Genomic DNA, 16,266 nt, shown 5'->3' with positions numbered 1-16,266 from the left:
ATTACAGATGCCTGCCACCGTGCCCAACTGCTTTTTGTATTTTTAGTAGAGATGGAGTTTCACCATGTTGGCCAGGCTGCTGTTGAACTCCTGACCTCAGGTGATCTGCCTGCCTCTGTCTCCCAAAGTGCTGGGATTACAGGTATGAGCCACCGTGCCGGGCCTAGATGTCATTTTAAGGTGCTTTCCAACCCTAATATTTTCTTTCTTTTCCTTCCTTTCTTCCCTCCCTCCCTCTCTCTCTTCCCTCCTTCTCTGTCTTCTCTCCCTCCCTCCCTTCCTTCCTCCTTCACTCCCTCCCTCCCTCTCTCTCTCTTTTTCTTTCTGTTCCTCCCCAACTTCCTTCCTTCTGTCCTTCCTTTCTTTTTTTTTTCTTTTTCTTTTCTTTTCTTTTTTTTTAGTGTTTATTGATCATTCTTGGGTGTTTCTCGGAGAGGGGGATGTGGCAGGGTCATAGGATAATAGTGGAGAGAAGGTCAGCAGATAAACACGTGAACAAAGGTCTCTGGTTTTCCTAGGCAGAGGACCCTGCGGCCTTCCGCAGTGTTTGTGTCCCTGGGTACTTGAGATTAGGGAGTGGTGACGACTCTTAACGAGCATGCTGCCTTCAAGCATCTGTTTAACAAGGCACATCTCCCACCGCCCTTAATCCATTTAACCGTGAGTTGACACAGCACATGATTCAGAGAGCACGGGGTTGGGGGTAAGGTTATAGATTAACAGCATCCCAAGGCAGAAGAATTTTTCTTAGTACAGAACAAAATGGAGTCTCCTATGTCTACTTCTTTCTACACAGACACAGTAACAATCTGATTTCTCTTTCTTTTCCCCACATTTCCCTTTTCTTTTCGACAAAACCGCCATTGTCATCATGGCCCGTTCTTGATGTTCACTGTCTCTTTGGAGCTATTGGGTACACCTGCAGAAAGGCTGTCACTTCACACTTGGAAGATTGCACAGCGGCCAGGCAGGGGCACTCCTCACTTCCCAGATGGGGCGGCTGGGCAGAGGCGCTCCTCACCTCCCAGACGGGGTGGCCGGCAAGCGGTGCTCCTCACCTCCCCAACGGGGCGGCCGGGCAGAGGCGCTCCTCACCTCCCAGATGATGGGCGGCCAGGCAGAGGCGCTCCTCACTTCCCAGACGGGGCGGCTGCCGGGCAGAGGCGCTCCTCACTTCTCAGACAGGGCGGCCGGGCAGAGGCACTCCTCAGTTCCCAGACGGGGCGGCTGGGCAGAGGCACTCCTCAGTTCCCAGACGGGGCGGCCGGGCAGAGGCGCTCCTCACCTCCCAGATGATGGGCGGCCGGGCAGAGGCGCTCCTCACCTCCCAGATGGGGTGGCCGGGCAGAGGCGCTCCTCACCTCCCAGACGATGGGTGGCCGGGCAGAGGCGCTCCTCACCTCCCAGACGGGGCGGCCGGGCAGAGGCGCTCCTCACCTCCCAGATGGGGCGGCCGGGCAGAGGCGCTCCTCACCTCCCAGACGGGGCGACCGGGCAGAGGCGCTCCTCACTTCTCAGACAGGGTGGCCTGGCAGAGGCGCTCCTTACTTCTCAGATGGGGCGGCTGCCAGGCAGAGGCACTCCTTACTTCTCAGACAGGGCGGCTGGGCAGAGATGCTCCTCACTTCCCAGATGGGGCGGCTGCCAGGCAGAGGCACTCCTCACTTCTCAGATGGGGCGGCCGGGCAGAGGCGCTCCTCAGTTCCAAGATGGGGCGGCCAGGCAGAGGCGCTCCTCACCTCCAGACGGGGCGGTCGGGCAGAGGCGCTCCTCACCTCCCAGATGGGGCGGCCGGGCAGAGACGCTCCTCACTTACCAGATGGGGCGGCTGCCAGGCAGAGGCGCTCCTCCCTTCTCAGACGGGGCAGCCGGGCAGAGGCACTCCTCAGTTCCCAGACGGGGCAGCCAGGCAGAGGCGCCCCTCACATCCCAGATGATGGGCGGCCGGGCAGAGGCACTCCTGACCTCCCAGATGATGGGCGGCCAGGCAGAGGCACTCCTCACCTCCCAGATGATGGGCGGCCGGGCAGAGGCACTCCTCACCTCCCAGATGATGGGCGGCCGGGCAGAGGTGCTCCTCACTTCTCAGACGGGGTGGCCGGGCAGAGGCGCTCCTCACTTCTCAGATGGGGCGGCCGGGCAGAGGCGCTCCTCACTTCCCAGACGGGGCGGCCGGGCAGTGGCACTCCTCACTTCTCAGATGATGGGCGGCCCGGCGGAGGCACTCCTCACCTCCCAGACGGGGTGGCCGGGCAGAGGCGCTCCTCACTTCCCAGATGGGGTGGCCGGGCAGTGGCACTCCTCACTTCTCAGATGATGGGCGGCCCGGCAGAGGCACTCCTCACCTCCCAGACGGGGTGGCCGGGCAGAGGCGCTCCTCACTTCCCAGATGATGGGCGGCCGGGCAGAGGCGCTCCTCACCTCCCAGACGGGGCGGCCGGGCAGAGGCGCTCCTCACCTCCCAGACGGGGCGGCCGGGCAGAGGCGCTCCTCACCTCCCAGACGGGGCGGCCGGGCAGAGGCGCTCCTCGCCTCCCGGATGGGGCGGCCGGGCAGAGGCGCTCCTCGCCTCCCAGACGGGGTGGCCGGGCAGCGGCGCTCCTCGCTTCCCAGATGATGGGCGGCCGGGCAGAGGCGCTCCTCACCTCCCAGACGGGGTGGCGGCCGGGCAGAGGTGCTCCTCACCTCCCAGACGGGGCGGCCGGGCAGAGGCGCTCCTCACTTCCCAGACGGGGCGGCCGGGCAGAGGCGCTCCTCACATCCCAGACGGGGCAGCTGGGCAGAGGCTCTCCTCACATCCCAGACGATGGGTGGCCAGGCAGAGAGGCTCCTCACTTCCTAGATGGGGTGGCGGCCGGGCAGAGGCTGTAATCTTAGCACTTTGGGAGGTCAAGGCAGGCGGCTGGGAGGTGGAGGTTGTAGCGAGCCGAGATCACACCACTGCACTCCAGCCTGGGCAACATTGAGCACTGAGTGAGCGAGACTCTGTCTGCAATCCCAGCACCTCGGGAGGCCAAGGCGGGCAGATCACTCAAGGCAGGCACTTGGCAGGCCAAGGCAGGAGAATCACGGGAGCCCGAGGCAGGGAGGTTGCTGCGAGCTGAGATCACGGCAGTACAGTCCAGCCTTGGCAACAGAGGGAGACCGAAGAAAGGGGAGAGGGGAGAGAGGAGAGGGGAGAGGGGGGAGGCTTTTCTTTTTTCCTTTGAGACAGGGTCTCACTCTGTCACCTAGGCTGGAATGCAGTGGTGTGATCATAGCTCACTGCAGCCTTGAACTCCTGAGCTCAGGTGATCCACCTCAGCCTCCCAAATAGTTGTGACTACAGGTGCATATCAGACATAGCAAGATCCCTACAACGTTTTGTTGTAGAGATGGGGTCTCTACAACAAGACCAGCTATGTTTCCCAGGCTGGTCTTGAACTTCTGGGCTCAAGCAGTCCTACCACCTCAGCCTCCCAAACTGTTGGGATTACAGGCATGAGCCACCACACCTGGCCTCTAATAAATTTTCTGTGTCTCAATAATGATGTTTTTGACTCATTGTTTTCATATTAATAAGAAAACATAATTGCATTGACAAGTATTAAATGACAAGGATGCTTACCACCACTATAATTATTTTTTGTGACCCTTTCCATTCCGAACACTCTGTCCTTTCTCTGAGCTCAGCTACTTTTGCCACTCCCTTCCTGTGGCAACCCCCAGCACAGCTGATGGGCCTTGCCTCCATTGGGTCTTTGGAACAGCTGTTGGCCAGAGAACTGGCAGTCTTTGCCAACCTGTTGAGCCTGCCATAGAAGTCTTCTCTATAATTTTTCAGTGACTAATTTTTCCCCAACATCATGTATAGGATATAAGGAAAGTCAGTGTGGACCGTGAGAGTGTGTGTGTTCAAGTTTTTGTTGCCATCCTGTTTGATTCTCTTGAGAATCAACTTCTGAAAGTTTAGAATTGAATTTTACATTTTCTAATACATAGTTTTATTTCTTATTTAAGGCTGCTTCTGATGCTTGGAAGATATCCTCTCAGCCACAAAGATGGTAATAAATCTTTGCCTCCCACAGTTCAGACCAAGAATTCACTGCAACAAGGTAAACAAAACAAATATATACACATAAATATATGCTATGTTTGTCATGTGTTTCATCATTTCCTGCCTTGTGTGTGTGGATTTGATTCAGGCTTACTGCACTTTTGCCCTTGTTACTTTAGATTCCATCAGATGGTATTTAGGTAAGCATGGGGCAGGCTCACCTCTAGAATCACACAGCGCCATGATGAGGTGAGCTGTGACTCATTTTGTGCAGGGTCCTCTTCACTGTGCTCTTTGTTCTTTGATGATCAATCTCCAGTCTCGTCAAAGTCATAGCACAGGTAGAAATACTTTCTCTCCCCTGCACTTCTCTCCCCAGCTACTGTTTTGAAGGGAGTTTTGGTTAGATTGGGCAGGATTTTGTTGCTTGCTTTTTTTTTTGGCAGGGAGGGGAGGGATATGGGGTCTTGCTATGTTGCCCAGGCCTATCTAACTCCTGGGCTAATGGGATCCTCCTGCCTCAGCCTCCTGAGTAGCTGGGACTACAGGTGTGTACCAACATGCCCAGCTCAGTTGCTCATATTTTTAAGGTTGGGCAATACTTGGGGGCCCTGATCTGGGACAATTGCCCTTGGCCTTTGATCTGATCTTGGGTGCCCTGATCTGGGACAATTCAGTGTAATAGAGGAAATTTTAAAACGAGGAACCTCAGGCTTAAGAGTTTTCTTACAAGTGACAAGTTGTCTTCATTTGGATCATTGTATCTTGTGTTTTTTATTAAATCTAGATATCAGCTGATGGTTACGAAGTAGAAAATCTCATCTCTGAAGATCTCACAAAGAGAAGTCATGGTTTCAGGACAGAGTATTTCATTAAGCCACCAGTCTATGTGACAGTTTCATTTCCCTTTAATGTGGAAATCTGTAGGATCAACATAGACCTCACAGCTGGGGGAGGTCAGAACGTCACTGGCCTGGAAATGTACACATCTGCCTCATCTAGCAGAGTGTCTTGGAATACGCCCCAGTGCCGGACCCTGGGCCCAGCTGAGCCATCTGTCCCAGACAAGGAGGCGTTCACCTTGGTAGGCAAAGTCTTACTGAAAAACCAGAGCCAAGTGGTGTTTAGCCACAGGGGCTTCAAGGCCAGGCCCCCTTTTGGCCCGATGGAAGCCACACTCCCCTCCCCTGCTGTTGTGGCCCAGGAGCTCTGGAATAAAGGGGCTCTTTCCCTTAGCCACGTGGCCCACTTAAGGATCTGTATCACCCATGTGACAGGCGGCGGTATCCCTTGTATCAAGCGGTTGGAAGTGTGGGGTCAGCCGGCCAAGACCTGCTCCCAGGAAGTGATAGACAGCATCCTGCTGGTCGCCTCAGAGAGCCTGCCTCAGGATGTGGCTCTGCAGGCCCCAGCCTTGCCCATGGAAAGTGACTGTGACCCTGGGGACCAGCCTGAGAGCCAGCAGGCCCCCTCCAGCCTGCAGAAGCTGGCTGAGATCATTCAGGATGTGCCTGAGGAGTTCCTGGATCCCATCACCCTGGAGATCATGCCTTGTCCCATGCTGCTGCCCTCAGGCAAGGTCATCGACCAGAGCACACTGGAGAAGTGTAACCGCAGTGAAGCCACATGGGGCCGAGTGCCCAGTGACCCTTTCACGGGGGTAGCTTTTACTCCACACTCTCAGCCCCTGCCTCACCCCTCCCTCAAGGCCCGGATTGACCATTTCCTGCTCCAGCACTCCATCCCTGGCTGCCACCTGCTTGGGAGAGCACAGACGGCATTGGCAGTGATCCCTTCTTCCATTGTTCTGCCCTCTCAGAAAAGGAAGATAGAGCAGGCTGAACATGTCCCAGACAGTAACTTTGGTATAAATGCTTCCTGTTTTTCTGCCACAAGCCCTTTGGTCTTACCCACTACCTCAGAGCACACTGCTAAGAAAATGAAAGCCACCAATGAGCCCAGCCTGACACATATGGACTGCTCGACAGGTAATTCAGCATCCTGTGTCCGCAGCCAGGCTCATCCATCTCCTTCCCAGGAGCTCTCAGCTCTGCTGCCCTTTGCTTTGTGCTTGGCCAGCTTACATTCCCAAGGCTGTGCCTGTGCTGCCTCCTTCCCATTTCCCATCCTGGGGCCCCTCAGCTTTGTCTTCAGACCAGGGACAACCTGGAGCCTTGGAGGGGTTCCGTGTGTTCTTGTCTATTCTCATCTGTTCCGAGGCTTCAGTCTGCGTGTTTCGCTCCTCTGTTGGTGATGGTCCCATGGGCACTGTTGCCTTCCTTGGGGTCCCTTTATGTGCCCTAGCCTGGTCAACACTTTTTCCTGGCTTGAAGCCTCTGGTCAGAGCTGCTGGGAGGAAAGATACCAGTCCCTCAAAGCAGAGAATCTCTTCTGGTGCCTTCTTTGTGTTACTCATGTGTCAGTGGGCTCCTCTGGGTGTTGTTTCTAACTGTCACAGAGGTACAAGGATACATTGCATGGAGGTTCTCTGTGCGCCCCCCTCACCATGTGGCATGAGGACACAGAAAAGGAAAAAGGACTAGGTTTGTGGGCCTTCCTTTCAGGAGAGGGTTACTGAAGAGAAAAGCCACACTGAAGAGGGTGCACTCAGTAAATGTGTGGACAAATTGCAACATTCTCTTTGTGTTTTTTTCTGTTTTTCTTCTTTATTGCATTTGGCAGGATCCACCAGGTAAAATTGCAACATTCTTTTTTTTTTTTTTTTTGAGATGGAGTCTCGCTCTGTCGCCTAGGCTGGAGTGCAGTGGCACGATCTCGGCTCACTGCAAGCTCCGCCTTCCGGGTTCACACCATTCTCCTGCCTCAGCCTCCCGAGTAGCTGGGACTACAGGCGCCCGCCACCACGCCTGGCTAAGTTTTTGTATTTTTAGTAGAGACGGGGTTTCACCTTGTTAGCTAGGATGGTCTCGATCTCCTGACCTTGTGATCCACCCACCTTGGCCTCCCAAAGTGCTGGGATTACAGATGTGAGCCACCGCACTCGACTTCTGTTTTTTTTTTTTTTTTTTTTTTTTTTGAGATGGAGTCTCGCTCTGTCACCAGGCTGGAGTGCAGTGGCGTGATATTGGCTCACTGCAACCTCCGCCTCCCAGGTCAAGTGATTCTCCTGCCTCAGCCTCTGGAATAGCTGGGATTACAGACGTGCGCCACCACGCCCAGCTAATTTTTGTATTTTTAGTAGAGAAGGGGTTTCACCATGGTGCCCGGGATGGTCTCAACCTGTTAACCTCATGATCCGCCTGCCTCGGCTTCCTAAAGTGCTGGGATCTGCAAGCCACTGTGCCTGGCCTGCAACATTCTTGAGTATGAGATTTAAGGATCCTGGCTTCCTGCCTCTTCCCTGGGGCATTGCCAGTGATTTCTAGGGCCGGTGATGCTGCTGTCTCCTGAGGTGAGCAGCCCTGGTTCACTGGGTGACCTCCGCAGCTGAATGTGTTCAGTGTGAATACCTCAGGGCAAGCTGGATGTTGGATCTTAGCTGAGATAGATGTTTTTTTGTTGTTGTTGAGATGGAGTCTCACTCTGTTACCCAGGCTGGAGTGCAATGGCGCAATCTCGTCTCACTGCAACCTCCGCCTCGCAGCTTCAAGCAATTCTCCTGCCTCAGCCTCCCGAGTAGCTGGGATTACAGGCATGTACCACCACACCGGCTAATTTTTTGTATTTTTAGTAAAGACAGGGTTTCACCATGTTGGCCAGGTTGGTGTCGAACTCCTGACCTCAGGTGATTCGCCCACCTCAGCCTCCCAGAGTGCTGGGATTACAGGCATAAGCCACCGCGCCTGGCCTGAGATAGATGTTTTTATCATGTTAAAGAAGTATTGGTTATCTATTGCTAGGTAACAAATTACCCCAAAACTTACTGGCTTACAGCAACAAACATTCATTGTCTCATAACTTCTGTGGATCACAAATCCCAGCGTAACTTGGCTGGATTCTCTGCTTCAGGGTCTCCCAAGGCTGCCATCAAACTGGTGGCTGAGGCTGTGGTCATCTCAAGGATCAACTGGGGAAGCATTTACTTCGAGTCTCACCCATGTCATTGTTGCAAGATTCAGCTCGTTGATGCATTGTTGGACTGAGGCCTCACTTGCTGGTTGGCTGTTGGCCCAAGGCTGCCCTCGGTTCCTTGCCTTGTGGGCCTCTCCATAGGGCAGTGTACTGTGTGGCAGCTGTGCGTTCCAGAGAGAGTGCACAGACAAGGGAAATCCATCTTTTAGAATGTAATCTTGAAAGTCACACTCCTCACTTCTATTGTATTCTTATTTTTCCCAAGGTATTTGTTACTTGCTTATTTATAATATTAAGAGAAATGATTTCTTAGCCTCCATCTTCATATTTCTTAGTTCGAGAACACAGATCAGTGACAAACTTCTGTGTAATTCAACCTAAATAATTCCTTCCTTCCTTCCTTCCTTTTTTTGAGATGGAGTCTCACTGTGTCACTCAGGGTAGAGTGCAGTGGTGTGATCTCGGCTCACTTCAATCTCTGCCTCCCGGGTTCAAGCAATTCTCATGCCTCAGCCTCTGGAATAGCTGGGACTATAAGTGCGTGCCAACACGCCTGGCTGATTTTTTTTTTTTTTTTTTTTGAGACGGAGTCTCGCTCTGTCGCCCAGGCTGGAGTGCAGTGGCGCGATCTCCGCTCACTGCCAGCTCCGCCTTCCCGGTTCACGCCATTCTCCTGCCTCAGCCTCCCGAATAGCTGGGACTACAGGCGCCCGCCAGCACACCTGGCTAATTTTTTAAATACTTTTAGTAGAGACGGGGTTTCACCGTGTTAGCCAGGATGGTCTTGATCTCCTGACCTCATGATCCACCCACCTCGGCCTCCCAAAGTGCTGGGATTACAGGCGTGAGCCACCACACTTGGCTGATTTTTGTATTTTTATGAGACAGAGTCTCACTCTGTCATCCAGGTTAGAGTGCAATAGCACAAGCTTGGCTCACTGCAACCTCCGCCTCCTGGCCTAAGCAATTCTCCTGCCTCAGCCTCCAGAGTAGTTGGCATTACAGGTGCCCAAAACCGTGCCCAGCTAATTTTTGTATTTTTAGTATGGACCGGGTTTTGTCATGTTGGCCAAGCTGATCTTGAACTCCTGACCTCAGGTTATCTACCTGCCTCAGCCTCCCAAAGTGCTGGGATTACAGGCATGAGCGATAGTGCCCGGCCTGTTAATGGTTTCTTTTTGTTTTGTTTTTTGGAAACAGTCTCCCTCTGTCGCCCAGGCTGGAGTGCAGCAGTGACACAATCTCTGCTCACTGCGACCTCTGCTGCTGGGATTTAAGTGATTCTCCTGCCTCGGTAGCTAAGACTACAGGTGCACAGCACCATACTGGCTAATTTTTTTTATTTTTATTTTTATTTTTTGAGACAGCGTCTCGTTCTGTCGCCCAGGCTGGAGTGCAGTGTCGCAATCTCTGCTCACTGCAACCTCTGCCTCCCGGATTCAAGTGATTTTCCTGCCTCAGCCTCCTGATTAGCTGAGATTACAGGCGCTCGCCACCATGCCCGGCTAATTTTTGTATTTGTAGTAGAGATGGGGTTTCGCCATGTTGGCCAGGCTGGTCTTAAACTCCTGACCTCAGGTGATCTGCCTGCCTCAGCCTCCCAAAGTGCTGGGATTACAAGTGTGAGCCACCACGCCCAGCCCTGTTATTTATTTATTTATCTATATAGTGACGGAGTCTCTCCGTCGCCCAGGCTGGAGTGCACTTGTGCGATCTCGGCTCACTGCAACCTCTGCCTCCTGGATTCTAGCAATTCTCCTGCTTCTGCCTCCTGAGTAGCTGGGACTACAGGCACATGCCGCCACACCCAGCTAATTTTTTGTATTTTATTAGAGACGGTGTTTCACCATGTTGCCCAGGCTGGTCACAAACTCCTGAGCTCAGGCAATCCACCCGCCTTGGCCTCCCAAAACTCTGGGATTACAGGCATGAGCTACAGCGCCTGGCCCCTGTTAATAGATTTTAATGGTTCTGTTTGCTAGTGTTAGGATTTTTGTATTCATTAGTGAGGTTGGACTGTAGTGTGTGTGTGTGTGTGTGTGTGTGTGTGTGCGCGCCATATTTGGTCAGGTGTCATCGATGATTTTTTTGTTCCATAGAAAGAATTTAGAATTTTTTCTTTTCTGTGCTGTGGAACAATTGAATAGTATTGGAATACCCACTCTGCCTGTCTAGTAGAAGTCCTTGTGATTGTCAGTGCTTGGTGCTTGTGGAGGGTAGCTCTTTGACACGTTTCCTTTTTTTTTTTTTTTTTTTTTTTGAGATGGAGTCTCGCTCTGTCACCCAGGCTGGAGTGCAGTAGTGTGATTATGGCTCACTGCAACCTCTGCCTCCTGAGTTCAAGCGAATCTCCTGCCTCAGCTTCCCGAGTAGCTGGGATTACAGGCACGCACTACTACGCCTGGCTAATTTTTGTATTTTCAGTAGAGACAGGATTTCGCCATGTTGACCAGGCTGGTCTTGAACTCCTGACTTCAGGCGATCTGCCTGTCTCAGCCTCCCAAAGTGCTGGGATTACAGGTGTGAGCCACTGTGCCTGGCCTGGCAACCTTTTCTTTTTCCTTATGGAAATTATTCTGTTTAGAGTTGATCATTCTTTTAGTTTCCTATGTTCTTCTAAAAGACTATGCAAATAGTATGCTTAACGTTTATTTCTGTGTCTTTGGTTTTAAGAGTAAATTCTAGTTAACATGACCTTCAGAAACTCCTGGAAACATCTGAGGCGCAGTGGGGTGGAACAAGGAAAAAGGTCCTTAGACTTCAGTGTCAGTTTGTGGAGGTCTCAGTCCTGTTGGCCTTGACAGACTTGGTGACTCAGGACCACGCTGACTAGGGCTCCTTCAAGGCCCTAAGCTGATGTCCTGTGTCCTGCAAACAGTGGACAAAAGGTTCCATTCTCCTCTTTGAGACAGCATTGCAAATTTTTCTGCCACGCAGGTCCCTGGGGCCTTTCTTGGGCAGCTGTCCCCCTACCCCTTTGGCCTTCACCCTCATTCCATGGCTTGGCTTTCTGTTGATCCTACACTAAAGGTCCCCTAAATTGTGGCGTGGTCAACGTGGGGTCTTAGTTCTATTCGGTAAAAACTGCTTTGTTTTACTTAACAGGAGAGAGAGGACATGAACACCTAGAAAATGCAGATGAACCCCCCTGGGGGGTGGTGGGGTCCCCAGAAGGGTGGAGTTAGGGAAAGAGAAGACTAAGGCCGCTGGGGAGGGAATGGGGGTCAGGGAGCAGCAGTCCAAAGCTGGCGTTTGCTTACCCCAGTTATTTTCTTGGCCAGCAAGGAGGCCTTTAGAAAGGAGGCCAGGCGCTGTGGCTCACGCCTGTAATCCCAGCACTTTGGGAGGCCGAGGCAGGCGGATCACGAGGTCAGGAGATCTCCTAGCCAACATGGTGAAACCCCGTCTCTACTAAAATACAAAAAATTAGCCAGGCGTGGTGGTGTACACCTGTAGTCCCAGCTACTTGGGAGGCTGAGACAGGGGAATCGCTTGAATCCAGGAGGCGAAGGTTGCAGTGAGCTGAGATGGCACCCCTGCACTCCTTCTCAGCCTGGGCGACAGACCAAGGCGCCATCTCAAAAAAAAAAAAAAAAAAAAAAAAAGGAGCGTGCAGTTCTGCAGTTGAGCCACGAGGTGGCTCATGTCTGCCCAGCAGTTTCTCCAGGAGGAGAAAAGCCTGAAGCCGGTGGGATGGGCAGGAGCTGCCGGTGTTCCTAGGGCTTTACCTCCCGGTGTTCTGTCATGGTCCGCCAGTAGACATTAGGATGGAGTTTCATTACATTGATGTGTGAGATTGGAGGTGCCGTTTTTACAGCCCTCGAAGGACTTGGGGCTGTTCTCTTTTGCGGAGCCTGTCTCTGGATGTTGTGCTGTGCGCATCTCTCGACAGGTCCACTGTCCCACGAGCAGAAGCTGTCACAAAGCTTGGAAATTGCCTTGGCATCCACCCTTGGCTCTATGCCCTCCTTCACGGCACGGCTGACCAGGGGACAGCTCCAGCACCTTGGCACAAGAGGGAGCAACACTTCCTGGAGGCCTGGCACCGGCTCGGGTAACATGGGCCCCGCCATCTCCTTGGAGCCTTGGAATGGGTGGTCTGTTTTCTGTCTCTGGATGCTGGGCCGAGTCCCTGGGGGCTCTGTGGACCTGCCTGGCCAGCCTCCCCGTCAGTTCCAACACCCACCCTGGGAGAGAACCTGTTCTCTTGCCTTTTCCAGGGGTAGTTGAGGGGCTGCCTATGAACTTAAACTCCTCACAAGAAAGGCTTTCTTTAGTCAGTCCTTAGTAATTCTGTGGATGTAGGGCTTGGCCACCCTCTGATGTGTTTCCTTGTGAGATCTAATGTTAATTATTTTCTCCTGAGGATTTTTGTTTCTTTTTTTTTTGTTATTTATTTATTTATTTATTTGAGACTGCATCTCGCTCTGTTGCCCAGGCTGGAGTGCAGTGGCACAGTCTCAGCTCACTGCAACCTCCGCCTCCTGGATTCAAGCTATTCTCCTGCCTCAGCCTCCCGAGTAGCTGGGATTACAGGCGCCTGCCACCATGCCCGGCTAATTTTTTGTATTTTTAGCAGAAACGGGGTTTCACCATGTTGTCCAGGCTGGTCTCGAACTCCTGACCTCGTGATCCGCCCGCCTTGGCCTCGCAAAGCGCGGAGATTACAGGAGTGAGCCACCGCGCCTGGCCTTTTTTGTTATTTTTTCTCATCTAGCCAGTCTGCAGTCTGACATCCAGGGCACTTTATGTAAATGTGAAGAGAGGTTTGGTTGGGTTTGTCGTCCTCATCCCTTCAGATTAACACTTCCGTCAGTGTCTTAGAAAGAGCAGTGGCGGCTTATGGGCCAATTTTGCCTAAAATGAACCTTGACCCCCATTGTATGCCAGAATCTATTAGGATACAAAGCAAGAGAAACTGATTGCAACGGGAGGCATTTTTTATGAGATGGAGCTCATGCTGTGTGAAACGCCTTCTCTCTTGGCTTTTAGGCTGTTTTGCTTCTTTTCTCCTACCTTCGGTGGTCCCTCTTCAGTTTCCATTGCCAATTGCCTTCTCTACCAGCTCTGGCCCTGGACTCTCTAATCTCAATATTCTCTGTTACCCAAGTGACCACCCACATCTCCGGCAACTGTCCATGTTCCCCTGTAGCTCCTGCTTCCTTGGAACTCATCCTGCCGCCCTGACAGCACTCAACATCCTCTCTCTTTTTTCTTTTTTTAAGATGGAGTCTTGCCCCTGTTGCCCTGGCTGGAGTGCGATGGCGCGATTTCAGCTCACTGCAACTTCCGCCTCCTGGGTTCAAGTGATTCTCCTGCCTCAGCCTCCCAAGTAGCTGGGATTACAGGCACCCGCCACCACACCCAGCTAATTTTTGTATTTTTAGTAGAGATGGGTTTTCACCATGTTGGCCAGGCTGGTTTTGAACTCCTGACCTCAGGTGATCCATCTGCCTCGGCCTCCCAAAGTGCTGGGATTACAGGCATGAGCCATCATGGCCGGGCTCAGCAACCTCTCTAAAGGAAACATTCAGACTCTGTACTGCTCGCATCTGCCCTCCAGAGCTTTTCCCCCTCACTGCCCCCATCATCCCACCTGGGTAAGGGCAGCATCTTCTGTCTTGTGGTGAGGCTTCCAACACAGAAGTCATTCTCGAGTTCCTTCAGTGTCCCCATCCTGACATTCTGTTCATTATCAGGTCCTGTCCATCCTCCCCCAAGGTGACCTCAGGTTAGTCCCCTGCTCTCCTTCTGTGGCCCCTCCCCTGGCTGCAGCTCCCACTGCCTCACCCCCAGACTCCTGCAGTAGCCCCTGCTGATATCCCCCCATCCTCGCCTTACTGTGGCTCATCATCCTCATAGCAGTTGGATCTTTTTATCATGTCAGCCCTCACCATGCTCCACTTCTTCAAATCCTACCATGGCATCCCCTGAACTTAGGATAAAACCTCAACTCCCACTCCCTCTGAGGTCCTGCCTGCTGGAGCCCCCATGTCTCCTCCTCTGCAGTCTTATCTGAAGCCCACTCTCACTGTGTCTTTTTTTTTTTTTTTTTTTTTTGAGACAGAGTCTTGCCCTGTTTCGCTCTGTTGCTGGGTCTAGAGTACAATGGCGCAATCTCGGCTCACTGCAACCTCCACTTCCTGGGTTCAAGCAATCTTCCTGTCTCAGCCCCCACTAGTAGCTGGGATTACAGGCAAATGCCACCAAGCCCAGCTAATTTTTTTTTTTTTTTTTTTTTTTTTTTGTATATTTAGTAGAGACAGCGTTTCGCCATGTTGGCCAGGCTGGTCTCGAACTCCTGACCTCAGGTGATCTACCTGCCTCAGCTTCCCAAAGTGCTGGGATTACAGGTGTGAGCCACTGCACCCAGCTTCACTGTGTCTTTTTCTTTTCTTTTCTTTTTGAGATGGAGTCTCGCTCTGTCGCCCAGGCTGGAGTGCAGTGGCACAATCCTGGCTCACTGCAACCTCTTTCTCCCTGGTTCAAGCAATTCTCCTGTCTCAGCCTTCTGAGTAGCTGGGACTACAGGCGCCCGCCCCCACGCCTGGCTAATTTTTGTATTTTTAGTAGAGACGGGGTTTCGCTATGTTGGTCAGGCTGGTCTCGAACTCCTGACCTCAGGTGATCCACCCACCTCGGCCTCCCAAAGTGCTGGGATTACACTGGGATTACAGGTGTGAGCCACCGTGCCCGACCACTGTGTCTTTTTCTTTAACGGATAGTCTGTTCTTTGTGCTTGCTCTCCTTTCATTCTGTGTGGCTGGCCCCTTTTTACTCTCACAGCTCTTCCTGCAGGAGGCCATGTTAGCCCACCCTTTTCAAAGCAAGCCCTCTTTTTTGTCCTCTCTGTCACCTCAGTTTGCAGTTATATACTTGGGTTTCCATCCTGCCCAGGGCACAATAATTGTCTTTTCCTTGATGATTTTTTTTTTTTTTTCTGTCACTGAAACTGCCCCTGGGGCTCTGGGCCTCTGAGATCTTTTAATGGGACTTCTGATCAGTGCTGGGGGCAATTGGGGCCCTTGCATGCTTCTGTGGTGTTGTGCCAGGTGTGCTTTTTAAAACTGATGGAAAATAAATTCTCATCATGCACTGTGGGTCAGGCAGATCTCTGAAGCCTCTGGCAGAGCCTGCATGAAAGGGGCACCACTGAAAAGCAGTCAGTGGGTCTTTCCTCCTGCTTCCTCCTCTCCCTTCTTTCCCCCCTCCCTCCCCACCTTCATTCCTCCCTTGCTTCTCTCTCCCTCCTTCCCTTCCCTATAGAGGTTCAACTTTCCACTCACTGGGGAATTTTTGGCTTGGGTGCACAGGAGAGGCACCCAGTACTTTTATGTTGCTTAATGTTTGGCCCAAAGAAAACACCCGCAGCCAGGCCACTCTTTCCTGGCTACAGTTCTCAGGGATGCGGAGGCAGGAACACTTCAGTTCCTGCTCCCCGTGTAGGGCACCCCTGCCCTCCCTTCTTTGGTGCCTGGTGCCTGAGTGTAGATGGCAGGTCCATTCATCACATGTGGATGGAGCACTTGCCCTGTGAGGTGCTGCGCCAGGTCCTGAGGCCGGATGAGAAACATGGACATAGTCCTGACCCTCAGGGCCTGCAAAGCCTGGGGAGGAAGTAGGCATCCTACCTTGGAGGCTGAGAAGGGCTAGTGGGCTCTGAAAGCACAGGAAAGGGGCAATCCGGGGTGGCTTCATGGAATGGGTGTGGTCTAAGCCAGGTCTCCAGATAAGGGCATTCTAGGCAGAGGGAACAGCAAGCACAAAGTGAGGAGGCCAGCAGCGCAGAGTGTGCAAAGAAGTGATTGGAAGCTGCTGGACTCTAAAAGTTGAGACTGGTGTGAAGAGAGGTGAGGAGGCTGGGTGGGCCGTGCAGGGAGTCTTGACTGTCCCAAAAGTTGGGAAGCTCCTAAGAGGTAGAAAGCAGAGTTCTGGGGTGGTCAAGTTACATAGGTGGGTCATTGGAGGCAGCTTTGAGGACAGATTGAGAAGACAAGCCTGGAGCAGGTGAATAGTTAGGAAGAGATGTGTTGAGCGGCCTGGATTATGGTGATGAAATGGACAGAGAGAAGGGGGATTAAGAAACAATTCTGAAGCAAATTGGTTTGAGGTTCCTTTGGGGTCCTCCAGAGAGTAGTGGCTAGGAATGGAGACATGGACCGCAAGGAGGACAGACAAGCCCATCCCCTGTCACTCTC

General features: G+C 52.6%; 1 protein-coding gene across 3 annotated transcripts in view; it reads left to right on the top strand.

The window, feature by feature from the left end:
* The window catches only part of UBOX5 (U-box domain containing 5), a 50,618-nt gene that overhangs the window by 32,774 nt on the left and 1,578 nt on the right, over nucleotides 1–16,266 (top strand). For 2 of the 3 annotated variants that reach the window (XM_055372456.2, XM_055372455.2), the window contains exons 2-4: nucleotides 4,000–4,094; nucleotides 4,824–6,024; nucleotides 11,961–12,122. In XM_055372456.2, the coding sequence (XP_055228431.1) occupies nucleotides 4,041–4,094; nucleotides 4,824–6,024; nucleotides 11,961–12,122 (1,417 nt within the window). In that variant the 5' untranslated portion in view covers nucleotides 4,000–4,040. The remainder of the gene's footprint in view (nucleotides 1–3,999; nucleotides 4,095–4,823; nucleotides 6,025–11,960; nucleotides 12,123–16,266) is intronic. The other variant, XM_055372457.2, reaches the window with a different exon arrangement.

This window comes from Gorilla gorilla, chromosome 21 (assembly GCF_029281585.2).
Source record: "Gorilla gorilla gorilla isolate KB3781 chromosome 21, NHGRI_mGorGor1-v2.1_pri, whole genome shotgun sequence".
In the NCBI taxonomy this organism is placed as follows: domain Eukaryota; kingdom Metazoa; phylum Chordata; class Mammalia; order Primates; family Hominidae; genus Gorilla; species Gorilla gorilla.
This window is presented reverse-complemented; position numbering and strand designations above follow the sequence as displayed.